General features: G+C 31.3%; 1 protein-coding gene across 1 annotated transcript; it reads left to right on the top strand.

Annotated features, from left to right (window-relative positions):
• The first annotated feature begins 1,379 nt into the window (after window positions 1-1,379).
• LOC149488111 (transmembrane protein 205) lies at window positions 1,380-27,401 on the top strand. Its single transcript, XM_089696844.1, has 5 exons — window positions 1,380-1,644; window positions 17,044-17,213; window positions 21,840-22,003; window positions 25,119-25,241; window positions 25,588-27,401. The coding sequence occupies exons 1-5, from the start codon at window positions 1,412-1,414 to the stop codon at window positions 25,747-25,749; spliced, it is 852 nt and encodes a 283-aa protein (XP_089552970.1). The 5' UTR covers window positions 1,380-1,411; the 3' UTR covers window positions 25,750-27,401.
• The last annotated feature ends 500 nt before the right edge of the window (window positions 27,402-27,901 follow it).

Raw genomic sequence — 27,901 nt, 5'->3', positions numbered from 1 at the left:
AATATTGTTCCATCGTTTGCCAAATAAAGTATACCTACGTGTGCTTTTCCAACCGACGAAAAACGGAGGAGGTTCTCAAACTTTAGGATGTTATTTCATTATGTATTTTTTTACAAGGAATCCCGACTTAAATCATTATTTTTTCTAATAGATATCTCAACATGGGTCCAGCGTAATTTCAAAAAGAAATCTACTCTATCGTGAGAAAAACGTTTCAGATTTTTCAGCGGAGTTACTTTTTTTGTTAAAAAGTTGTATATTTTTTTACTGAATTGTCCGTGTTTGGTGTCGCTAAAATTTATTTTTAAATTGTTTGACTAAACTTGATTTTAAATGACTATGATCATTATTCTTTAAATATGTATCATTATCCTTATTTACAAGATATTTTAAAAATCATCCGTTAAAATGCTGTTTTATTGGTAATAAAACCAAAAAGTGATTATGCAAAATAGTTTTTTTGATTAATATATACATCTAGGCGCCATCTACTTGTATGTGGGTTTTACCTTAGCTGTCAATTTTATTTGCAGACTTCAGTCGAATTAACCCAATCACTATTTACCGTAATATACTTAAAAGAAGCAAATTTCTTCGTATTGCACTTATTTGTATACGATAGACGTATAAAAATTTCTATGAATTTTATATTTTGAAAGTCCTTGACTTATCTTTCAGTTGACAAAAATTTTATTTTTGTGTTTTGTTTTAGGTTATCGATGCAATTTTAAAATATTTAACATTATTATTTATCAAGTACTTATTTATATTATAAATTTAATTTGCAATTAACATTTATTTAATTTTAATATGTAATTAAATAAATACTACAATAAAATCTGACTGAACTACCACTGGTTTTTTTTATATGAAAATTTGAATAAAAGAAAATCGTGCTTGCGTGCCGTTATTAGGTACCTATTATCCATCAAATTTTCCTGTGCCTACTTTTTAAAAGAAAGTAACAAATTTAAACCTTTTTCCTTATAGCTCTATCTTATGCTGAATTAATGTTTATTATAATAATTTTCCTCCTTTATTAATTTGTGCGATATGTATAAGATATTTTATAAAAAAAAAACAATACAAAAGCCTTTTAGTTAATACCAATAAAAGATTACAAGACCAATAAATATTAAAAGACCGATAAATAATTAAGATTATTTCAAAAATCAAAAACTGACAAAAAGGAACATCGTTCCAAAAATCTGTAAAAAAACTATAATTAAACATTAAATTGACACATTGTTATGATTGATTGAATCAAATAGAATTTCCGATTTTCATCTCAGGTACAATCAGCGCTATCAACTCTTATCGTGACGCCGTAGAGGGGATACGAAATGCCCGACTTATATTCGTGAAGCCGCCTCAGTGTCGGCCAGTTTCAGTTCGAACGCGTACGTTCAAAATGTGTAATGTGTGTACCCGTGATACGCCGATACCGGCGCCAGCCAAGCCCAACAAGGCTCTTGAAAGATTAAAGAAGAAACACAACATCATCACCGACCCCTCCAATGAGGAGAAGCAGCGGGAAGTGGCCTACCAACCGGATTTGTTGGCGGTTTCCACGCAGTTTTCCAAAATCGCATATGATGCGTTTAAAGAGGTGATGGTGCGCCTGCAAGAGACCAAGGCTTATGTGTGAGTGTTCTTTTTTATTTGGTGTGTGTATAGCCACTTCTTGGTAAACTCTTTGCTATATATAAATCTTGTTTATGGTGAGAGAAATTATTTAATCAAGAGTGCAAACAGCTGTTTTGAATATATGAAAAATAGCAAACTCTACCTCTCTCTAGTACTATCTCTACTCGAGCAGATTATTTAAATGTTTTAATTTTTATTCTTATCACATTACGATACTTTAAGTACATATTTGATGTTTTCTTTATTATTAAAATAAATATGGCTGAATTTATTAGGCAAACAAATTTCTTATCAGAAATATCAAAGTCAATTCTAAATTATTAGTTAAGCATAATTATTTAAAAAAATATGTACGTTGATTACTAATTTATTGAATTAAAAACGCATATATTCTGACGTATCCGGCGTTGTAACTGCAATATGTATGACGTACAATATCGTATGAAAATGTAAATAACCCTGAAATGAAACATTTCACACACACATATTGTTCGTAAAAAGTTAAATATGAAGTTCGCTTCCTAATAATTATGAATTATAAATGGTAAAAAAAGATGTTTGTCTCTTAATAGCAATTTACATATTTATTTTGATTTGAAAAACTTTTTAACTTTTTTTTTCTAACCTTAAACTATTTTTTTATTCGTATCGCATCTCTACTTCAACTATAGAGTTGAATTTAAAATGTAGAGTTTTGTTATAATTCAATTTTATAGCAAAATAAATTGAAAAGGAATGGAGTTCGAAGTCAGAATTACTAAATATACTTATCTAGACATTTGTATTCTTATAGCATATAGTTATTTTCTTTACTGCATGCAGTACAAATGAGATACCATCTCCTTTTAAAACAAGTTTATCTTATAGACTTGAAATAAATAGATCTGTGTTTTAAAGCCTATCGTTTTAAAATTCTTAGAAGTGAGATAAAAACGTAACATCCTCCGTCAATATTTATCTACAGGAGTTAAGATAACTTTAGTACTTTATTAATATTACTTATAAATATTTTATACTTGTGCAAAAAGGAATTATTTTTTCATGGTCTTTCGATGAAAATAATCCTTTACGAACGCTTGGAAATATCCTTAGAATGAGAAGCCTGAATTGCAAATGAATGGTGCATATTATAATAATATGTTTAAATAAAAAATGTATGCGTGTACTAGAGTACACACGTAAGAAGTGAAACTTCTTTATGACCTTAAAAATGTCACGAATATGGCGTAACGCAAAAATGTCACGCGTACGGCGTAACGCAAAAATGTTACACTAAATTTTTGTCCATACCCGATAAAGAAGTTTCACTTCAAAAAATAAGTAATAAATATAACTATTAAAAGATCCGTTATTTGTTTGAACAGTTCATTGAATAAATTCGTTCCGATGTAATGAGCGTTCAGTCTGAGTTTTTATCAATTGGAAAGGATTTAGTACGGCCTTGTTCGGCTGAATAAGTCTGTTTTCAATGCGCGTAATTGGTTAAAACTTAAAATTCAAATTTGCAATATGCTTTTTTGTGTATGGTTTGTGATTTTATATGTATACTTTTTTATTAAGGTTTTAGTTTGGGCTGTTTTTAAAGTTGCCCTTAATTTTAAATTTAAAAAGTATGATTAGGTTTTGAGTTCCAATGAAATTAGTTACAATATTACTTTCCAGGAAGACATGACTAAGACAGACAAAAAATGCAATATTTAAATATTCTACGTTTATTATAAAATATAATAAATTTATTTACTAAAAGGGTTAGCTTTTATCTAAAATTAATTATCTGTTTGTGTTAGTTTGTTATTTCGCTAATTTAGGTTTCCGATAAAATAATTATATTCTATAAACAACAAATTCAAAGAGGTCAGAAACTGAGCCAAACGAAACAGGGTGAGCTGTCACGTTTTTACTTGTATTTATTTACACAGACTTATTTTAATTTATTATCTTATATATAAAAATGAATCGCAAAATGTGTTGGTAAGCGCATAACTTGACAACGGCTGAACCGATTTCGTTAATTCTTTTTTTATTATATTCCTTGAAGTACGAGGATGGTTCTTACGTAGAGAAAACGTAAATATGTACCACGGGCGAAGCCGGGGCGGACTGCTAGTCTTATATATAAAAATGAATCGCAAAATGTGTTGGTAAGCGCATAACTCGAGAACGGCTGAACCGATTTCGATAATTCTTTTTTTATTATATTCCTTGAAGTACGAGGATGGTTCTTATGTAGAGAAAACGTAAATATGTACCACGGGCGAAGCCGGGGCGGACTGCTAGTTTATTATAGAAGAAAGTCTTGCGAAAGTGATCTCATTTAGCATATCCACGTCAAAGTTCGTTCTTATTTCGTGTAATTCAATAGGTTATTTTTTTAGGCACTGAAACATATGAGTAATAAGGTCAGGCTGTTCCACTTTAATAAGGTTCTATGGCTAGTATCTAATCTATAAGTACTTAATACAAGATAAGAACAAGTACAGGTCCAATTGAACAATTTTCAAACATTATTGTATGTTACAAATTTAAATCTTAATTATATTTATTTTAATTATCTTAATTTTATTGCAAAACAGTAGTTTTTCTTATACTATTTCAAATCAACTACTTAGTTTCTAACAATTTCTTGACAAATTTGACGGCCATTGGCATTATCAAAATAAGCGCAATATTACAGAGGTGAAAATTACGAGCGCAAATTCTTACAATAATATTTCCTCGGCTTTATGCCAGTAACTACATAATTATGAGGTATTTTCGTCAACTCTAGAAAAATAAACACTTACAATTACAATGAAAGTACATTGAAACTTGAAAGATGGTTTCAAATTCAATAAATAAATCGGCATTATAAATATTTTAGATCATCAAATTCTCTTTAGATTATAATATACTAGATGCGCTTCGCGGTTTCACCCGCGTGGCCGCGCTCCTGTTGGTCTTAGCGTAATGATATTTATAGCTTATAGCCTTCCTCGATAAATGGGGTATCTTACACCGAAATAATTTTTCAAATCGGGCCAGTTGTTTCTGAGATTAGCGCGTTCAAACAAACAAACAAACAAACTCTTCAGCTTTATAGATGACATAAATAACTCTCTATAATACAGAAAAGCAATGAAATCCAAAATTGTATTTTTATTACGGCTAGCTATAATAAAACAGACTTTTTATCTCAACCAATATTTAATGTGTCGTTTATATTATTATTGTCTTGTTGACATTTAAAAATAACTACGAACAAGACTCCATCCAAATATATTGCAGCAAGCGAAATATAAAGTACTGCTGTGAATCCTAAAATTCGTTCAAAAATAACCTGGAAACAGCCCAAAATTCTTTTATTTCTAGAATATCGTTCTTTGAAATTGCCCGCCAAATATTGTCTAATTGATACCTGTCACTCGATAGATAACCAATGCTCTTGATTTAATTATTTTTCAATGACAAATCGATCATGAGTCAATCGCCCTACATCTTATAATTAATGTTAATCCTAAATATCCGATACTAACACCGTTTAAAGCATCGAAAAGATTAATTGATTCCGTTTGTGAATGTGTGCAAATTAAAATGTATTACAATTTTTCCTTTCTTTTGGAGTTAACGTCATATATAAGTGTAATGTAAGTAACGTTATATAAGTGCAGTGGCAACTGGCAAGCAATAGGACCCACGCTAAATTTTAAATAAAACTTGGCAACGGTATCTTTTTGAAATTACAGACCAGCCAAGCACACTTATTCAGTCTCAATATTATAAAACAGTTACAAACATCAATTGCCAATTAATACACGTCCACTGAACCAGTTTTCGTACACTTGGGGGTAATTAGGTGGAAGGTACCGGTTTGCGATTCCATTCCAAAAACAGTATGCTATGCGGATGTTTAAAACTTTCTTTAAAACAAATTGATAAAATGCATCTGTGCAGAATGCAATTGAATTTCATCTGATTATGCAAGCAACCGGTAATTCTCGTTAATATTGTGTAATTGTTAATTTTATTTTCATTGATTATGGCTAAAAACTTCACATCTATAAAATTGTATTCATTCATCTTCATTTTAACAAAGTATGTTCAATGGGAAGGCTTATGGCAATAAGATGTAAGTTGAAAAAACAAGATATATCTTAAACTGCTATCAAATTCAGAAAGGATGTTACGAAGTAACGAAGACCTTACGGTCTGTAAAATGGTAATTTTAAAGAGATTGTTTACTGTAACTGGAAACCAAAGACTTCATCACAATTCACATCTTTCCGCGTCCATAAATAGTTATCGTTTAGATATTGTCAACAAAGCTGATAGGCAAGACTTCAGTCATACTTTGTATCATTGTAGGGTTTTTTTATTACGTAGTTGAAGCGGGGTGAAGAATTTTAATATAAAAAAGTTTATAATCACAATTCTGTCCATTTGCTTTATCTCTGTGTCGTCATAGAAAATTGTAAGAGTTAAAATAGCAGTACACTGAAATACAATATCGATAATATCTCCTGCACAGTTGGCTAGCATCCATTGTTGTAACATATTTGGGTCAGGACATATTCTAATAATTTTATTACAACAGTAAAAATGTTTCGTTGCAAAGTAAAACAATGTAATGCATCTTGCATGGGGGGACGATGAAAAATACTTGACAAATAATTATGTTTGATATAGATAATTAATGCTAAAACTATTAGCTTTTCTTCCTTTGGTCGAACTCTTAATGCTTGGAGCATTTATTATTATTTATTCTTAATATAGTTCTAAATACAATAAACATTAATCAATATCTTGTACTTACATTACTTATAATTGGAAATCATATTATAAACTTACTCTGATTATTATCTTTATCATGAAGTTTAATTAGTTTTTTTGATTGATGAGAAAAATATTACTAGTTCAATCTTCAATATTGCATTTATCAATGCCTTTGTCTATCAATGTTTAAGGCCTTTCATACTTTCTTATTTCAATGAATCTGCATAAACTAATAATTTATAAATGTCCTTAGTTCTTAGTAGTATTAACTACGTTTTCAGGAAATGGCAAACGAATATCACTTTTTATAGTAAAGAATCAATTTAATATGCCCGTTGAGAAATATCCTGCAAAACTTTTCTGATGATAATTGCATGACAATAATTGCTATTGGCTACCCTATTATGTGAATTCAGAATTAGCCTTTTTAAATGCCGAATCTCATCATTATCTACCCATCTTCTTCCAAAGCCTACTTTGAACTTTTGTATCCATCTATTAGTACTAGCTCATAATCATCATCATCACCCATTGCCATACCACTATCATCTGAAACGTGCATATCTGCACGTAGTTTGCAGTGTTTATACCATTGTCTTGTTACAGTAACTGAAGCGTCACGTGCATTCGATCATGGTCTTTAAAAACATCGCTTGCATTGAAATTAAAGTGTGTTTTGTCTGAACATGATAGTGCTCGTGTGAAACGGACCATTTCATTGGCAATCAGTTTCATGTCATCACGTAAACATGGTTTAACTCTATTCGTTAAAGCTGATCGTTAGCAAACTGTTATTTTTATGAATCTATTAGAACGTCCGCGTCGAGCAAATCAGGGGTGTATAAAAGTTAATATTCTATTTATAAAGTTTACGTCTTCTCTATCTTTTGGAAATCCCAAACGTTAGAATTTGATACTAAAATCTTCTTACTACGTACATCGCCAAACAAAATCTTTTATCTTATTATCTCATTTTGATCGACACTATGACACTATCAGAGTTTTAGATTTAGATAAATTGATGTCGCCAGCACTTTTTATGTTAACGAACTTTGCAGATATATTGAACTCTACTGGATCATATTTATCAATTACTAGCTTTCCGCCCTCGGCTTCGCCCGCGTTTTCAAAGAAAAACCCGTTCCCGTATGATTTCCGGGATAAAACCTATCTTATGTCCTTTCTCGGGTATCAAAATATCTCTATACCAAATTTCATGTAAATTGGTTCAGTAGTTAAGGCGTGATTGAGTAACAGACAGACAGACAGAGTTACTTTCGCATTTATAATATTAGTATGGATTATTAAAGCCACTTTTTGAATTCTATTCAAATGGAGACAATCTAATCATTCAGGAAAATATTTTATTGTTTGCTTATAATGATTTATGATCTATCATTTAATAACTAAAACAAAATATACACATAAGTATTATGAGTTCATTAGAAACTAAATAAAATTAATATATGTAATAGGATAAGAATCTTGTGTCCCCTTTGGTCCTCCTAAATTCCGGGTTTATTTCTCCGCAAAACCTCAAATTCAGATCTAAAGAAATTGGACTTGACCATCTTCTGATAAGTTGAAACTCAAAAAAAATTATCAGAAGAACCAATATGTTAACATGACAGTCCATCAATATACAGATAGCTTGGCTGATAAGACACAAACACGCAATTTTGAACTTTGTTACATTGCATTGGTGTAAAAAACAAATTGGAGCTAATAAACCTTATCAATAGCATTGATTGAATACCATTTTATCACGTATTATCAACACTTTCTAAGTTATAGAAAGTTGTCACAATTATAATTGAAAGCAAATACATGACAACACATTTTCTAGTGAGGTACTTTTCATACGGTTGTACAATGTACAGGCTTATAACTTGTATTTGTACAGATTCTTTAACTGGCCTTTTCCAAGTAAATACCTACACACCCTAATTTTGACCTGAATTACGAGGTGTCCAAATCTGTAGATTTGTCGCTACAAAACATCAAATTATTATTTATGTACCAATTTCTTCCACAGTGCTGGTTTTACTATAGCTTTTCTTGGAATAGCAGACGCTCAATATTGCGATGTTGTGGATTGTGTGAACCAGACTATCCAATAATAGTAGGGGTATTCCCAATGATAATATGATTTCATTCATATCTCTACTTGACTCAAGGCCAAATAACAAAGGATTTTCTTGAAGTTTCCATCCCTTCGAGGAGAACCTATTATCATCGGCCAGCCAAAAACTGTTGTTTCTAGGACTTGACAAAATGGACAAAATACCAAGCACCGTTTGTCTATTTTCCCTAAAGCGATAGAATAATTGTAGCGCTTAAACAACCATTTTTTTCTGAACAGCATCCGATACTGTACAATAAACGAGCACTTAAAGTTCTGACTTAAGACAATAGCTTCCTCATTAAATATCTCATTAATTACCCTTAGATTATCGGTTAGCAACAGACTAATTAATCCAATCGATCCACCTCAATCAGCATTAAACTATTCGAAGCATTACATTTCTTTATAAATGGTGCGAAAATTTATGTTCATTTAATTCAGTAAGGATTGATAATTGCACGCGATGACCTACATACAGCTGATAACGCCTATTATAATTGCTTTTTATTACTTATAATTTCTTTATTTGTACGTGCTGGTGGGAAAAAAACTTCCCGATTACTTCTCGTTATCTTTTTTCGAAATTTTAACCTGATCAGTTTTTATTGACTTTGTTAATTCGCTACGGCTATTACCACGATCATCACAGTAAAGACGTTCACCTTTAAGTTTTCTTTGGTTATAAGAAACCTCTTAATTATCACGTTATTATTCTTATTAGTTAAATACAAAGTCCAATATATGACCTTTTAAAAAATAATGGTCAATTTAAAAACATCTATTTTTATTACAATGTCATTGGCTTTCGGGAAACCTTAAAGAAGGTCAACACATGAAATCGTTAATGTTTTAAAAAGGTGTGGATCATTTTTTATAACTGCAATTTGGACAATTACATCGTCCATCCTCACAACATTTGGTAATGTTTTTGTTACTTAATTACAAAATTGCCTTGTTTGTCAAGTTTAAGTTCTTGTAATTTTAAGGATATCTGTTCCTTATATCAAAATTTATGTCATTGTAATTAAATGTTCTAAAAAAGCCTTTATACAAAGGTTTACATACTTTGGAACTCAGTTTGTTGTGAAATTTACAAAGAATTGAAACGTTAGAGTATTTGTTGTATAATCTTTAAACTGACTGATAATTTAGCCTCATATTTGTAGACAGCGTTTTTTAGCAAAAACTTAATACATAACATAAGTCAAATTCTTCTTTATATCCATTCAGACTACCAAGCCGAGGAGCAAATTAACATAGCTACACAAATTACCTACAATAACGCGCAGAGCTGTGCTTGAGCCCAATTATAGTCAATATATGAAGCCTTTTTTGTACCACTGAAATTAATAGTTTTTCTATTTATAATTTCTAACTGATTTTGCAATACTTCATTTGAATAGTGCACGCATTGTGCAAATGCATGACGTATTATATTCGATAAGTGAACAATGAATAGAAAATTATCACTCTAGTTTGCAACATAGTGATAAGAAAATGTACAAATATGTGCATATTATTATGAAACTATGTAATTTGTTCTAATAAACGTGTTGATGTGGGGACAATGTCTCAGTTTTCTCCATAAAAATCGTAATATAAACTCTAGATACATATTACATATATCGATACAACATTAATGCTTTCCAAATAAGTTTATTGTATTTGAGTTTTATTACAATACCTATAGTTTTTCATAATATTGCAACACTTTCAAACCTTTAGTTTCTGTGATCTGTGGTCCATACCGAACCGCGAACTTTAACGCGCCAAAATTCTATTTTAAACTGAACAAATAAGAATGAAGACGGACACGTTGTACATTAAACAAACAATTTTATTGTAACACATTGCCCACATTGCCCGCATTATAAACTCCCTGTTTATTTTACTTACGCACAATTAAAATTTGTTTATTTACACAGCATAAATAGCATTTTTATAGCGGGAAACCGAGAGATATTTTTGCCGCAGTTTATGTCTTTGTGTTGTTGCACGACAATAATATTATTACTTATTACTGTGGCTTTGGACTATCTTGAAGATCAAGTACAATATTAAACAGCATTCTATTGTCTATTTTTCAGATTTCTCCAATCAAGATTAAAATTTCTTCCCAAAACAGTACATATTACTGTATGAATAGATACATTTTTGCAACAATTTTCATTCAGGCCAGTAGTACCAATACATCAATAAATTATTAGGTAATATTCATTAACAACCTATATACTATACTAACCTACTTTCTACTTACCTAATAATTTTTTACCTTTTTTGTGCAAAGAATAAATGTTATAAATTCATGAAAACTTTACGCAATTGAAAATGTTTCATTTTCCTTCTTTTTTGTCCAACCCAAATGGCGAGTCATAAAAATTCAGAAGCGGCTGCAAGACCGACAAATTGCTGTCAAGCAAATGTTTTATATTGTAAAGGTGATTGTGCATTATTCGAAATGGAAAAGATATTTTGATATGTTGTAAATTATACACCACGATACCATTAATTTAAGGGAATCTTTATACATTATAATTTGGTAATTACCGTGATATTCATATTGCTGGTAAATTTTACTACGTTTTGTATAAAAAAAAGAATATAAGTTAGTATTTAGCACTGATCTTGAGAACAAACAATAAGAAAATGCTCAGAAAACTGCTGAAATTTAAAGATATACCACGAGAAACGAACAAATTTAATACATCAATTAAAACAATCCTCATTTTATATTCATTTAAAACAATAATACAAGGCCCTTTATTCGGACCCACCCGATCCATTGTTTTTGCTACAAGCGCAATAAATTCAATGCCTAAAACAAATGCGCGCCAAATTGCAGCCGCTCGATTCGCGTCAGCCATTTTTTACAATCCATTCAAGATTCAAGTTCAATAACAGATACTTAGCTTAAAAACTTGTTCCATACATAAAAGGAAATATAAATAATTTATATACAACTTGTTTTTAATGTTCTGTGATCATCCGCCGCTTGTAATTCAGAACATCGCATCGTGTCAAATTTGATTTTAGGACTTGAAAATTTATAAGGAAAAAAAATTGCTGGTGAATTGTTTTTTACTTTCTAATCTTGTTTGTTAGATAACGTGACTTATTTACATATTTTTGTTTTTCACAAAATCTGCAACTCACAATAGTGAATTGCAGAAAACATTTCTTATCGGGCTCTATCCATATTATTCTTATTTGATAATGACGGATGGTGAAGAGACAAACACAATCATCAAAATTGGACATAAATTCTCATTATCTATATAATCAACATACATTTGTTTATATTGTGATAATCTTTCAAATAGTCCTTATCGTTTAATTGACTTAGCAACAAGTCTGACCAATTTGGCGCCTCGGCTATTCCGTAATACTTGTCTAGACCATTGTTCCATAATGTGTGTCAATAGGACCCTTATCGTTAGATAGTGCTTCACTTAACTAGCACTCAAATTGAAGACATTTCCAAGAACAATTGAAATTGGAGACATGGTATTGTTCTTCCTTTACCTTGAATTTAATCTGGTTTTCTTTATCAATTTCGTTTATGCAACTAGGTTTTACGTCTTTTGGACACTTAACAGTTAAAGATAAGTTACGTGGACACTTGGTTCATTAAGAAGTACATAATAATTACTACCCTCATTTCTAAACCATGACTTCTCCAATTTGTTCCTTCAATCTTTTGATATTTACATAATATCTTTCTTCTTCGTGCTTGTGGTCATTTATGTTTTCTCTATAACGTCTTGGAAGTCTGACGTAATAAACGTAGTAGTCATCGCATTGACCCCCATAATATAACTTGTTCCGAGCTCCAAGCGTCTACCAAAAACGGGGTTTACCGTACAAGGAAGTATTTGTCAAAATTCGCAATATCTTGAATGTTATCAAATGCCGACGTGCTTAGTCTCACGTGGGCCATTCGATAACACTAGTTCAATCAAGGCACTGGCGCAATTTCACCGTCCTACGTGATTACAATGGAAATTGCTTGTTGTTGGACATTGACTTCTATGTAACTAGCGTGGAAACTGTAGGTATTGTGGTTTATAACTGCTATACATTGGCCAGATGCTATATATATCATCTTCGGAATCCACTTCTACAATGTATTTTGATACGGTGTAGGAATTTTTTGTTATATCTATTACTCTTTCTACAATGTTTCGTGTTCAACAAGCTTTTCGTATTTGTAATATTTATGATTTGTTAGTATGCAGTTCATTTTATCAATGCATCTTAAGTGCTTGAACTTTATGGTATCTATCATACGAGATTACTTGACTTACTTTTAGGAGGTTATTTCATGTCGGCAAATTCGATAACAAAAGATACAAAATTGTGTATCAGCAGTAATAGATTGCAATAATTATCAGTGTATTTTTATTTTTATTTATACAATGAACATTAATCATTCCGTCAAAAACGTGTGTTTTATCAACTTTAATTGCTTTCATTGTCCTATTATCTATTAAGTCTACCAACTAAAAAAATAGCGTGTGTGCCGAGCACACGTGTCAGAAGTGAAACTTCTTTGGAAATATACAAAGATACCAAAATCGACGATCCATGACGTGACGGTATACGGTACGGACCTTGAAATTTTACTCTCAACGCGCCTAAAGAATTTTCACTTCAAAAATACATTCCACTATTTTAAGAGTTGTCATTGTACCCTGACGACTAAACCGAAAGCAAAAATAATAATTGTATACAGAGGGAATATCAAACATCTGAAGAAATCCGACATCAGAAACACTAATGTATCGAATATTATATCTCTTTTTTGTTTGTAACTCAATTCGAGACAGCATGCAACTCCCACATCCTGTAGGTAACATCTCATTACAGCAATGACTGTTCGCAGAATATTTACAAACAGTGCCCGAAGGCCACGTTGATCAGTAATTTAAATATTTACTCTGTTACAAAGGGCCATCAATACAAAATACATATTGGTCAGAAGCATTATCGTTCTTGTTGTCATGTTTACAATAAGCATTTACTTTCAAGACTTTACTAAGATAATGGAATGCTGGGAACCATTTTTAGACGTCTTTATTCTGCGTTTAAACTAAAAGCATCCTTAGTATTTCATATTTTCAGGTAAGCGGGATAATTGAAAGCTTATCAATCTATTGTAGGTAACAATAAAGTAACTAATGCATTCATTGATCGATCTTTGCATGTCATAAGCAAAATAGAAAAGTCATGCCAAATGACAAACACTTTCGAATCAAAGAGATTTTCACGACTCCTCGTTTAAAAAAATATTTATGTTTGCTAATTATTTAACGATACAAAAAAATATATATCTGACTATATTATGTGGCTCAGTAACAATGATGTAACAAATCAACACGGGAGCTAGTTTAAACTTATGACGATTCAAAACCGATGTCGTTATGTATCAAGATGTTTATATTGTAACTCTATATCTATAGGCTCAATGTCTCTGCATATATAAACAATCCCTTTTCAAGACAGTCTTATGAAGATCACGATTCACGTTGCAAATTAGAAATTGAAGATTAATTCAAAGTTGATAGTCAAATGACTCGGCAGTATGAAATAAGTTTTTATACTGTATGCATACCGTTCTACAATCAATCACAAGCAATAAGAAATTAGTTTTTCATACGTATAGCATTCTACAATAAATTACAATAATCATGTGATTAATACACAATTCCAGTAATTTAAAATTAACAAGATTCCAATCGCAATATGTATTTGTGAAATTTAAAGACACGAATAAAAAATTTAACAATTTTGCACCGATTTCAAGTTTTTTTGATAGGTTGATTTTTGTTTGTCCCCCATCTATAGAATCCTAGTACCTTCTAGTGTCTTCTAATATAAAAGGCCTAGCATCAAATTCACACCAATAAATAATAAATCATAGGCAATTGTAGTAATTGCTTCTATTGCTACAGATGTCACAATCGTCATCGTCAATTGTCGTCTTGATTAATGATTTATCTGAGTTTAATTAGAGATAATTTTAGAAACAATATTTCAACAACAAGAGCCACCACCAATTAAAAAAATGACGGTGGAAACTGGAAGCCGGTGTTGACAGTCAGACTCTTTTGCTTACACTGCCATAAAATAAATCTAAGTTATATTCGTAGACGTGGGGACATTTATAAATTATATCATAAAAAAAAACACTTATATGATCTTTTAATATGATCACTGCAGTTTAATCTTTGAATGACTTTACACGAGATTTCTTATGTACACAAGTGCATAATACGCCATAAATATTAACATGTATATGACTTAAATCACGATAATGACTCTACAAGTCATTCTTAACATGCAGTGTGCAGTGATAATATAATGCTTACACGTGAAATAGATACAATTCTATAGATAAGTACTAAATCATAACTATAAAGTCCAAGGTATGCATGCCTGGATAAACTGCATAAATAATGTTATCATGCGAAAAAGAGATATCTATAATTTAGCAATTTGGTACATTAGGGTAGGTACATTACTTTGAATGTCTGTGCATTGGCCAAATATTGTCTATTCTTTATCATTTGAAATGCACGTTTTACATTAGGTAATCCCTTTCATACAACTGATTACTGACGCGCCAATAAAGTTCATACAAAATTTTATTCTTCAATAGACTGTACTGTATTGAAACCACTAACCTTAGAGCCAACATAGCATACCGCGAAATGATGATGCTAATTGAAAGATAAATATTTGCATACCTATCCACATAAATGTTTGTGACGTATCTGTGACGTAGAACATTATACGAGAATGTATATTTAGCGTCGCGTCGCGTAATTGTTGTAAACCAAATAGGTCAATGATATCAAACGTCACTTGCGCGTAAAATCGAATGATTGTTATTTTTATTCGCCAATTTGCTCTTGTTGTTTGAGTTGGGATTTATGGAAGGTCTTGATTTTTTGCAAGAAATGTCTGGAACATTTCTCTAAATTTATTTTTCATTGTAATTAGGTACACACCTATATCCAGTGTATATGGATAATGAAAATGAACGAGTATTAACGCCAAATTTATGTACGTAGGTAATTATGAAGCCGAATTAATACCACCCTTAGTTAAATGGAATCTTTTAAATACAGAAATAAGATAATAGAGGTTCTATCTGGTTGTTATTTTAAACACTCTCTGATAACAATTATCACAGAAGCTCTAGAAATTTCACAGCTCTATCCATCATTGTGTGATTTATGATTATACAATGATGTATGGAGACCATATTCTGCTATCAATACATATTTATGTTCGTACATAAAGTTGAAACGTTCATGTGATAATTCTGTTATATACTCGATTACAATATAGAAAGTTTAACAAGCAAGAAAGCTGTAGAGAAAGGGTTCATTCCTCGAGCTAGGAGTCTATTTAGAGTTTAAACCAATGGATGTTGCCAATGTTTTTGACTTCGTAGATTTTGGATTAAAAACATGCAGGACAGATCTACTGAAAATGAATTTCCTTATTTCTTTTTTAATAATCTCCAGCCTAGTCACACACGTGTAGCGATTATTTTCATATTATGTATATACAATGTTGTTTATTAAGTTGTTGCCAAGGCGTATCATCTGTGTCAAATTGCTGATGAAATTCGATAAGATGCAATACAATTATTAGTGGACAAATATGGCGGTCACGTTTGGAATTTGATCTAAATAATTTGACCACGTGTTTGATGATGAAACTTTTTAAAGAATTCGTCTATGTAAGGAAGATTTGTGTTCATGTCTGATGACCTATAAGAGCATTAGTAGGATTTATCATTTGTATGAGAATTGAGAGTTTGAGACTCTACATTGTTAGTGTAATCACTAATCTATAACTTTCTAGTTGGATTTTGAAGTTATAATGGGAAAGTAACATAAGATATATTTTATATACATAACTACCTACCTATATTTATTATATCATATCGTGATAAACTTGAAAGTGTGAAATTCAATATTGAATCTATCTATTAGCAAAAATATGTCAAAATGAATCGTGATCAATGTTGTTTGCGAAAATTCTTGCCAATCGGCTCCGCACATAAGTAAACATAAAAATAAAAAAGTAAATGTCATTGAGCTCTGGCCTACAGTAAATCCGATATTATTTACAAAGTATTAAGTACCAAGTAACCTTTGTTTATGCGATTTATGTAGAAGTCTATTGTTTAAAAATTTAAATACGGTCAGGCGTTTTACATTAGCGCGTGCAATGTAAATAGTACTAAATACAACTTTCACGGATTCTTCCATACTGTAGGTACCTTTGACGATACTAAGTCGAGGCCTTTCTTTGCGTAATAATATATCAAACTTTAAAACAAATTTGAAGTGAAATGTTATAAAAAGAAACCGTTGTAGCGATCCAAGATTTTCTTTTTAATATTATGTACCTATTAAAAAGAAAATCTTGAACCAAGCCAGAAGTATTATATAATAAATAAATAAATTGTTTAAATTGTTAAAACTAATAACCCCTTTTCCCCACAGCATTGCCACTAAAACTTCGCAGCCGTTCCACGTGCTCCTCGCGATGCTAGTGGTCACTGCGTGGCTAACACGGCCCGGTACGAGCGGCAGCTTGCGCGGCTGGCGGGCGCTCTATGTTGGAGCGGTGGCCACGCATTTGGGAGCGCAGATATGGATGACTTTGGTCTCCGGTAAGTGTATACTACATTATCACAGTATTACAATTACAATCTATACTAATATTATAAAGCTGAAGAGTTTGTTTATTTGAACGCGCTAATCTCAGGAATTACTGGTCCGATTTGAAAAAATTCTTTCGGTGTTAGATGGTCCTTTTATCAAGGAAGGCTATAGGCTATATATCATCTCGCTAAGACCAACAGGAGCGGAGCACTGCGGGTAAAACCGCGGAGCACAGCTAGTAAAAAATAAGATAAAACCCAGTTCTTTAAGGTCAACCAAAATAAAGGAGCCAAAGTACTTAGTATCTGTGTGCGGTCGCTTCTCGGAAGAGCATCGCAATTACTATATGCATTTGTGTCCGTAAAACGGGTTGCTACTTGCTATTGTAATTTTGTACCGCAAAACAAATTACCTATATTTTTACATATAAGTATGTATATTAAATGGACTTGTATTGTGTAATGACAGTTTAAATATCTAAGGAAACTGTTACAAATAAAGAATAAGCAAAACTGCAAACTTATTTCTTAGAAATGCGTAAAATGAATCTGGTGAATTTAAGTCCTGCTTCATAGGCCAAAGTTACGTAAGTTTTGAGTAATTGCGTATGGTGAGGTAATTTCAATAATTCTTATAAATTCTGTATTTCATATCTACTATCAAATTTTAAAAACAACTCTGCATTACACATTAAAATACTCTACGAATAAAGTGCCATTGTTTTCGTAACATCTGTTAAAAAGTCCCTATATTTATTCAAAGAATTATACAATATAACCCGTATAACTAACGTCCTGTTACGGTATATTGGTCAAGTGGCGGAATAATATCACCATATCAAGAACTTGAATTTCGATGTACCTACTGCAGTACAAGCTGTTCACACTTTTAAGTATATTTTGACGAATATTCTTAAAAAATGTAATGTTTTAACTTTCTATATTAATATTAATAAAGAAAAATCTGTGGAAATCCATCTAATCTAAGTCTCGTAACCAGGCCATTAAATAAAAAAAAAACACGCTCAAATACGCTAAAAATTCTTTCAAAAACAGAATATTTAATATAATTTTAGAGCCATATTCATCATCAACATAAAAAGATCAACCAATTTTATAAAGCAAATACTTTCTTGTACAATTAGTCATTTTGTTACGTAATGAAATGTAATTAAGCACGTTTTAATTAATTCTTTGAAACTTCCACCAACGGAAAACTTTACATATAAATGTACACATATAAATTTATGGTTGTAATTATGTCTGTTTGTAAATGTCAACCTCATTGTTTTCGATATTTACAAATTATAGAAGAAAATGTAATAAAAAGGTTGCACATAGTCATAATTATTATTGTAATATTTTTTCTATAGTTAAGGTACTCTTTAAAAAAATTGTTTTTACGTTAATTACTAAATACTTGAACAGAATTGAATCGTGCTTCGAGTTTTTAAAATTCTCGCACGTTATTAAATACGAAAGTGTTCGAAATAGCTGTGTATAACGAAATAAATATAGAAGTAGTATGAACGCAATGCCTTTTAAAAGTTATATGAGGTAGATTGTAGAATGTATTGAAATATAATAAATAAACTAGATTTCCGCCCGCGGCTTCGCCCGCGTTTTCAAAGGAAAACCCGCATAGTTCCCGTTCACGTGGGATTTCCGGGATAAAACTTATCCTATGTGTTAATCCAAGTTACCCTCTATATGTGTGCTAAATTTCATTGTAATCGGTTCAGTAGTTTTTACGTGAAAGAGTAACAAACATCCATACATCCATACATCCATACATCCATACATCCATACATCCATACATCCATACATCCATACATCCATACATCCTTACAAACTTTCGCCTTTATAATAGTATTAAGATATTTTAGGACATTATGAAGGTATAATATGAACAGCTAATTTCAAACGCTGACAAAAAAAACAGTTTTATAATTTCTTATTATGTGTGAAGGGATATACAATCCTACCTTGTTACGATCAATTAAAAGTTGAAGTGTGCTTAATACTACTATTAAAATGATGACCAGTTGCACTATAGAGTAATTAACACTAATTATATCCTACAATTACCGTTCAACATAAAACCAACTTGATATAATAACTTCATTCGACTTTATGTTATCATGGTTTATTATACCCTGTTTTATGAAGTACATAATAATTTCACAGTTCATCGAAGAAAGCATAGGTTAAAAAGTAAAATATTATTTATTTTTGAATGGAGTTAGAAATAATTGTGATTAGCAAGCTTTAAGAATGCAATTAGTGATGATGTAATTCGACAATAAAACATCTAGTGGCAATTTGAGAATGTCATTTTCTATTGACATACAATCATTTGAGACACAAATATGCATTTGTTACTTAAAATGACGTTATATGTGCGTTTTAATGCACCCGTCACTCAATTATTTCGACGTAGACGCACTCACAGCCCCAAGCAATTAGAATCCTGTCGAATAACATCAAAGGATAGTTCTAAAGTAGACATTTTGAGCATGTGTATTACAACTAAGATGCATAGAAATGTTTTGCAAACTTCAAACAAATGAAATGTGTGGTAGCAAAATGACGTAGATTATGTACCTTGTAAATAGTTGTAATAGGAAAATGTCAATGCAAATAAAATTCTAAATTTTCATTACCTTGGAACAGGTGATGTCGTCACGACCAATAAATATTTATTAATAATCTGTGGTCAACTTAGTGGTCAAACGTTATTCATGATACATTTAAAAATTATTATCTTACAAACATTAGTAATTTTACTATCTTTAAACAGGATTTGAATGACTAACAATATCCTGTACTAGCCAATTGATCTAACATTATACTATTTTCCTTCTATTGTTTTGTCCTGCATAAATTTCGTAGTGTAGGTACGACTGTGACATTGAATTTGCAAACAATACATTGAACTTTCTACTGAATGGAATTTTACATCCGGATTATGTGACGTAGGTATAGAAAACGATAACATATTTTAAAACTTAATCACGCTTTATACAAATTAGTAAACAATTTTCGATAAAATATTACTTCAAGTAATCGGACAATTTTATGCAAAATGCTGAAACGATATCATGGAGATAAATCTATCTATGCGCAGCAATTAAAAATAATTTGGAAAATCCAAAAGTGCACGCCTCATAATTTTTTTTTAATAAATATTTATTAATTATTATTTTTGTTTATTTAATAACAATTAAACCACATCGAATCAGACCCTGAAAAATGAAAGGGTTCTATTCCTGAGCATACTCAAGCGTAAGAGAAAAAAAAAGACTCGATTAGTAAAGTATTTCGGTCGCTATCGTGTTAACAAGAAAAAGGATCCGCACATACAGACACACGGACGTCCAAGACAGAACTTTTTTAAACTGTTTTTTAACTAGTTTAAATAACAAAAATGACATCAAAAATATCATGAACGTTAAAAATAGTGTTTTTTCTTAATATGTGTGTGTATGTATTATCTTACAAGTGCAATGTATGATACATAAAGACATTTTAAGTTTGAAAAATCAGATGTTTTGCGCGAAGTGACAGTAGTACCCACCTCAACGCTTCGCTTATGAGGCGTGCAATTGTATACCCTAAGTAAAAAGTCCTCTGATGTGCATTAGATCTTAAATCATAAATAAACATAATCAACGATAATTGACACACAGTAAAAACAAATCTATATACTTAATAACAATAAACTTGTTCAAACAAAACGATTTTCCCACAACTAAAAGGATATATTTAACGCCGCCTCAGTAAATAATAAATAAATATGTATATTTTACGACGGTGCTAATAGTGATCAGTATTATTAGATAAACATATTTATTCACAAACAGGAAATAGGAAGAAGGAAGTATTAAAACATTTAACATAATGATAATAATATTTATTGTAATGCGTTTAAAGACTTTTTCCGACGTTTTAAGTGTTTTTGCTGTATTTTTTCGCAAAAAAATCATTTACGCATTTTAACACCTTCGTCTGTATTTATCAGTGATTCGAGATAAAATCCTTCTTTTTGCGTAAACACTTGAGACTATTGACGTGGACAGTTTTTAAATATTGTATTGGTTCCGAATATTATTTATCATTTATGATACACTAGCTTTCCACCCGCGGCTTCGCCCGCGCAGTCAAAGAAAAACCCGCATAGTTCCCGTGGGATTTCCGGGATAAAACCTATCCTATGTCCCGGGGTAAAAAGTAGCCTATGTCCTTTCTCGGGTATCAAAATATCTCTATACCAAATTTCATGCAAATTGGTTCAGTAGTTAAGGCGTGATTGAGTAACAGACAGACAGACAGAGTTACTTTCGCATTTATAATATTAGTATCGATAATAATTGTAACTAATTAACTATGTAAACCTTTCTTGTTCTGTAATAAAAATTGTATTTATATATGATTTAAAAAACTCGTAATATATAAATGTTATAGATTTATCTGTCAATAAATATTATTGTTTTGTACAGTTGCACATTATAGATATTCACAAATGAATAACAATTTATTTTAATACAATGTACAAACCAAAATTCCCGCCTAAATTGAAGCTGAAAACAAACTGTCAAAAGAGTGGTCAAAACTATAACCATCTCTCTCTTACAGGTATCGTGCTCTACTTCTCGCTCCCTCGCCACGAGTTCGGGCGCGTGCAGACCGTCTTGTTCCCGGTGTACTACGCCTTCAACGCTGGCGTGAGTTTGCTGGCCGTGCTTGCGTACTTCAGAACGCAATGCCTCACTCACTTTGTTAATACGTCCTGGGTACAGGTGAGAATTTTTTTCTTTTTAATTTGTGGTTATTGCGCTGAAGGAATGACCTAGAGTGACCTAAAAACTACAGTAAATTAAAATAGTGTATATAAGGTTCCTTAATCATAGAAAATTGTTCAAAATATATAAAAAATATGCATCAGAGGTATATGTACATATTTGCATAATATCACGTCAACCCGTTGCTGTTGCAACATGAAGGAAGGACAAACCGACAATCAAGCTTTCTCTTGTATTAGTACCTACGCTTAGGTACCGTGAAACCTGCTTACTTTGCCACTTTTTCATGTGTCAAAAAGTTTGATTCGCTTTAAAAAAATATAATTGTATGAAAACGTAATGAGTAACCTGCACCTAGACGTAGTAAATTTCATGAAAATTTACATTATTACTAAATATCTATTTCATTTTTGTAAATTATAATATTATAAGCATAAAAACAATTATGGCAAAGTTAGCTGTCACTTCTGGTAAATTTGCCATATGAAAGAAAAAATGAAATTTTTGGAGTTTATGAGGTTAAAAAGTAATATATTTGCACTCTTCCTATATCCCGTAAAATAAAGTAAAAACTTTATATTATTTAGCACTGGTAATTTAACTCTCTAAGAAGGTGGCAAATTCACCAACCTTTCCAAAATATTTCCTATACAGGGTGTCCCACTGTTGGTATACTAAGCTCAAAGGAGGTTATAGTTTTGAATACGCTGAGTACGTAAAAAATAATTAAAAAATTCCTGACGCATTTTTTTTTCAAAAAGATGAATTCTTAAAACTCTATGTGTACACCCATAACAAGCAACCCACCCAACTTTGCCACCAGCACGTGAGCTATCGTTTAAGATTATGTTTTCATAGACAAAATGCTCACATTAGAGGAGCGGTATATGCCGGCTGCGCGAAGCTAGAGAAGAAAACATAGATTTTCAGGAAAAATTTAGCGAAAAATTTTTGATGTAATTTTCTTTTTTAAGTATTTTTTACGTGATCAGTATATGCAAAACTACAAGTCCCTTCGCGCTTAGTATACCAATAGTGGGACACCCTGTATAAGAAGAAGTTAGGGTTAGGGTTGTCAAATAAAAATGTTTTCGTAGTAGGAACAATTTAGTAAAAGTAAAAAAAAAAACATAATCAATTACTTCTAGTTAGTTTCTTAACTTTGAATTGTTTTACATAATAAAACAAAAAAAAATAGTATTCATTAAACTAACTTTTTTTTAATATCACACATTACACGACATTCCTAAAAGATTTAAACAATGGCAAATTCTTATTTATATATGATCTTGATTGAATATAAAAATTGTTGTTATTTTAAACTTGATAAAATATTCATCAGAAATTTTGTGGCAGCCCTAACCTCCAACAAAACATGGCAAAGTCACCATCACAGACGTTGTGATTGGGGTTGTTGAATTTACCAATACCAATTGCGAAGTAAAGGTAGCTTGTAGCACAGTAAATCAGCTTTTATTTAGCTAAAGAACATTATGTTAACATAATATCAAAAAAATACTTACGTAGGCAATGCTTTTCCCGTTTGTTTTTGTAAAAGTTCTGGAGCACTAAGTTTCATACCGCCAACATTCGAAAAAAGTAACCACCGAAAATAACATCTCAAAAACAAGCTGGGTTGCCACATCTCATTCGGTGTTGCCATTTAACTCATAAATTTTACTATAAAGACATGCATACATGACAAAAAACTGATATTAAGATGTGACTACACTTTTTCCCTCAGAAGTTGGCTATGGCAAAGTCTGCAACCGTTGGCAAAGCTAGCAGGTTTTACCGGTACTTGTGAAAATATGAATTCATAAAATTTGCACTAATTGTAACATAGTAATTAATTTCCTAAAATAAATACGAAACATGTAGTTAATATGTATTATCAAAAAGTCCGGTTCAGTTAATCAAAACCAACATAAATATTATCCATTGAATTAAGAAATCATACACCACATTTCAACCACGCTTAGCAAAATTATACGCCATTCAAAAGCTCATTAATCATGTTTACACCTCCCTTTTTTGCTGACGCAGTATTAATAGTCACTCGGCGCCAGCAACCTTGCACTTTTCACGACCTGACCTTAATTAACAGAATGGATTATTGCAATAAATACTTGGATTAAACAAGGCGGTTTTTGTTTGAAATATCCGGCAACTTTCAAAAGCGTGACGTACATATAAGCTTCCGATTTTCCTGTAAGCGCCGATTGTAGAGTCTCTCTAGTCTCTGAGAATATTACAATGCTGCATTGCGAAATAAAACTTTCAAAAGATTATAGTTTGAGTCAATATACCTATATGCATTATTGTACAAAAGGTCATATGAGTAATCGTAAAATTTAATAATATGCACGTTAATTATATAATAAACAGTTAATTAAACAAATATGGCTGTATAGATAAAGTAGGAACCTAATCCCTTTGAAATGCATGTGCAAATAAATTCAACTGACGTTTACGACGTCTTATTTACAAAATGAGTAATTTAAGTTTTGCAATAAAGTTTACAAAAGCTAATAATAGTTCATTCGCAATACGAAGGTTAGTTATTAGGATTTATTTGCAATTCTTTATAATTTGATTAACGATATATTACAATGATACTCGCGTTGTAATATATTTAATAGTGTAGAGCTTAAAATAGGTACTTTGTAATTCTTTATGTTGGCCAAGGCTGTGTTATTAAGCGAATTATTTTATTTTTACACTTGATTTAAGGTGCATCCACACGGTCTCAAGGCTAATGAATGGTAAAGCACACTAAAGACATTCGTACGAAAAATAGAGTATTTTAGTCATTATTTTAGTGCCAGTTATTGCTATTGTAATATCTATTTGTGTGGACACACCGTTATTTTTATTTTTTCAAACGCGTATTATTTATTTCGCCAACTACAAACGATGCAGTTTTTTAACAATTACGTACCTAATTAAAGTTTTGACGTCACTTTTCGCTGGTGTGAAGTGCAAGTTGTGCAACAATATTAAATTACATAATGACGACTGATTAGTCATACATAACTATACCGTTTAGACATTCCAAATAGAATCATATTATTTTTTTCATAATTAATGAAATAAGTCTCTCTTGTTACAGCTAGCGCTACTGCTAGTAGTATTCAGTATCGAAGCGTATGTCCGGTTCCGGCTGGTCGCGCCGATGCTGCGCGCCAAACATGTCAAAACTCAGATGGAGGAGGCAGCCGGCGGTGGGCAAGAGGTAATTATAGTATTTTATTTAAAAATATATATTTAAATCTGAAAGTAATCTGAACCTATTCATAATGTTCTGAACTAGCTGCGCTCTGCGGTTTCATCCGCGCGGCTCCTCTCCTGTTGGTCTTAGCGTGATATATAAGCCTATAGCCTTCCTCGATGAATGGGAATCGAATCTAACACCGAAAGAATTTTTCAAATCAGACCACAAACAAACAAACTCTTCAGCTTTATAATATTAGTATAATTGCAGTTTTCTCCGTTAAAAAATAATCCATCAAAAGCTTTTTAAGCTCATCTATTTTTTATTTATTTTCTATTTTTATTCAATATTGTTATTTTTTTTCTAGATCGGCCGCCTTTTACTGGGCGAGTTGGCTCACTGTCCCCGCTACCTTCGCGTCTTGAAGACCTTCAGGACGTACCACTCCTCCATCGCCATGGGCACCATGATCACCCTCGGCTGCTCCTTCTACTCGACCATGATCCTAGTTGACTCAATGTGCCAGTGAACATACGCTAAATAACATTTGAACATCATTCTAAAAGTATTAAGCAACTATCTATAATCTGTTGCAATTATGTTTAATCTGTATTCAGTTAGCATTGTCTATCTATTAACTCCACTTTAATAGTATTTCTTAATAATCTGTAAAATTGTATTTTCTGATTTCTATGTAAGAACTATTTCTGCAACTTAGACTTTCTCAAAACTATCGAATAATTATAACTTTATTAAATATTTCCGCGTTTTTCTTTTCTTTATTCCAATCTTAAAAATATTTTAAGACTAGTAGGAATACGAAATTGATTTGAGAACGTTTAAGTGTGCGTTTTATTAATGCAATGTTTTATTAGTTCCAGTCAGGCTGTGAAGTCTGTTTATTGATAGTATGATTATGATTATTAGTTAGTAGAAATTATTAAATTGTCTTGAAAATTGTATACGAAGCGCTGGTCGCTAATATATCTAAGAATTATTATAAAAATTTAAAATTTATACAAATATCATAGGAATTGAGATATAACGTACCTCTACGTACGTTGTTTTATTCAAATATCTCAAAACCGAATGAAGGTTTATTTTATTAAATTTATAAATTATAGATTATTTTTAGTTTTACGGCACTTGTATTCTTGCCATTTAGAAAATTCTAGTAACGTTTAATTTATGGCCGCAGCCAATATAAGCTGCTTGATTAAGAGCCATGTCCAAACTTACACTGCCACGAAATAGAATTAACTATGAATAAAAATTATATTATTGAAAAATCGAATTTCTTACATTGTATTTACGTTATTGTAGAATTATATGAAAAAGGCAACACACACACACTTTGAATGTCAACAGTTTTATTATTAAAATTGCACCTTCTGTTTATAACAATTTGTCAGCTTAAAATATTTATCTATACCAAAAAGCGACTACGTTTCTATGTTATGACGATAAAAAATAAATTGGACAATAGGAACTAATATTCATAGTACTACTATATAGAGTTTAAAAATGGCAACAGGAATGTTGTAGTTAATAATTCTTGTTATTTATGACACTATAGTTATTGCAGTGTGTAGTAGAGAATTTGTTCAACATCTAGTCAGGAATAATCGTGTGTGATCGTAAAATTGCAGTATTACTATTGCTTTTAATGAAATCTGATACACGTTCTGTGCAATGTTCGAATAAGTTTATAGTCTATGGCAAAATGGCGGGATTTTAGAGGTACCTGAATAAATATCACAAAATTATATAATCATTTTTCAAGCAATATGTTTTTCTATGTTGTGTTACATTTAAATAATTTTTAACTGCTCATAATAATAATTTGTTCCCAATGAAGCGACACCTGTGTCCTAGAAGTGTTAGAAGGCCTGCCTTCTTTGAGGGTGAAATTAATAATTTATTATTTTTACTTGTTCTGCCATTTGTCATACAATATTTTGCAAAACACACGATCAAGCAGCTTACGCCATAGCTGAGTTCGGTATGAATATAACTTTCTATATAATAAAATAGATTTAGAATTATAAGTGTGTGTAACTTGTATATTAAATTAATCTATATATAGATTTAACGATGATCTGAATGTTTAGGTAAGGTTTTTGTTATTTATTCGAGAGAATGATGAAAGTAAAATAAATAATGAAGATAAATACTTTAAAAGGCGTTGTTTATTTCGCAGTCAATATCAAATTGCCTGTCAGTTGCCCTCAAGTTACGCGATTGTGTATTGCTGTATCAATATCCTGTGAATAAGAAGGTCAACATAAATTAATACTCGTTATATTCACGGGTGATTAATCCACAATACTTAACAATATCTACTAAAAGCTCTATAAAAAGCTTCATAAAAGCTTACCTACTTACTAATCAATTTAATGCTCTCAAAAATATAGAAACAAAGTCCCAAAGAAGCTAGGTTTAGGTACGTACCTATACTTTGACTATCATATAAACAAACTAGCTATGCCCCGCGGTTTGGTCTGTAAGTGATGGTATAATATTAGCCTTCCTCGAAAAATGAACTGTCTATTGGTAACAGTGAATTTTTCGAATCGAACCCGTGGCTACTGCTACGGCTATAATAGCACATTCAAGCAAACAATTAAACCAACTCTTAAGCTATATCAAATTTATACAGATGTAATGTCCAAATAATTTAC

Source organism: Colias philodice, chromosome 6, assembly GCF_061535455.1.
Source record: "Colias philodice isolate Cphi_HAF_F1 chromosome 6, ilColPhil1 Martin Lab GWU primary, whole genome shotgun sequence".
In the NCBI taxonomy this organism is placed as follows: domain Eukaryota; kingdom Metazoa; phylum Arthropoda; class Insecta; order Lepidoptera; family Pieridae; genus Colias; species Colias philodice.
This window is presented reverse-complemented; position numbering and strand designations above follow the sequence as displayed.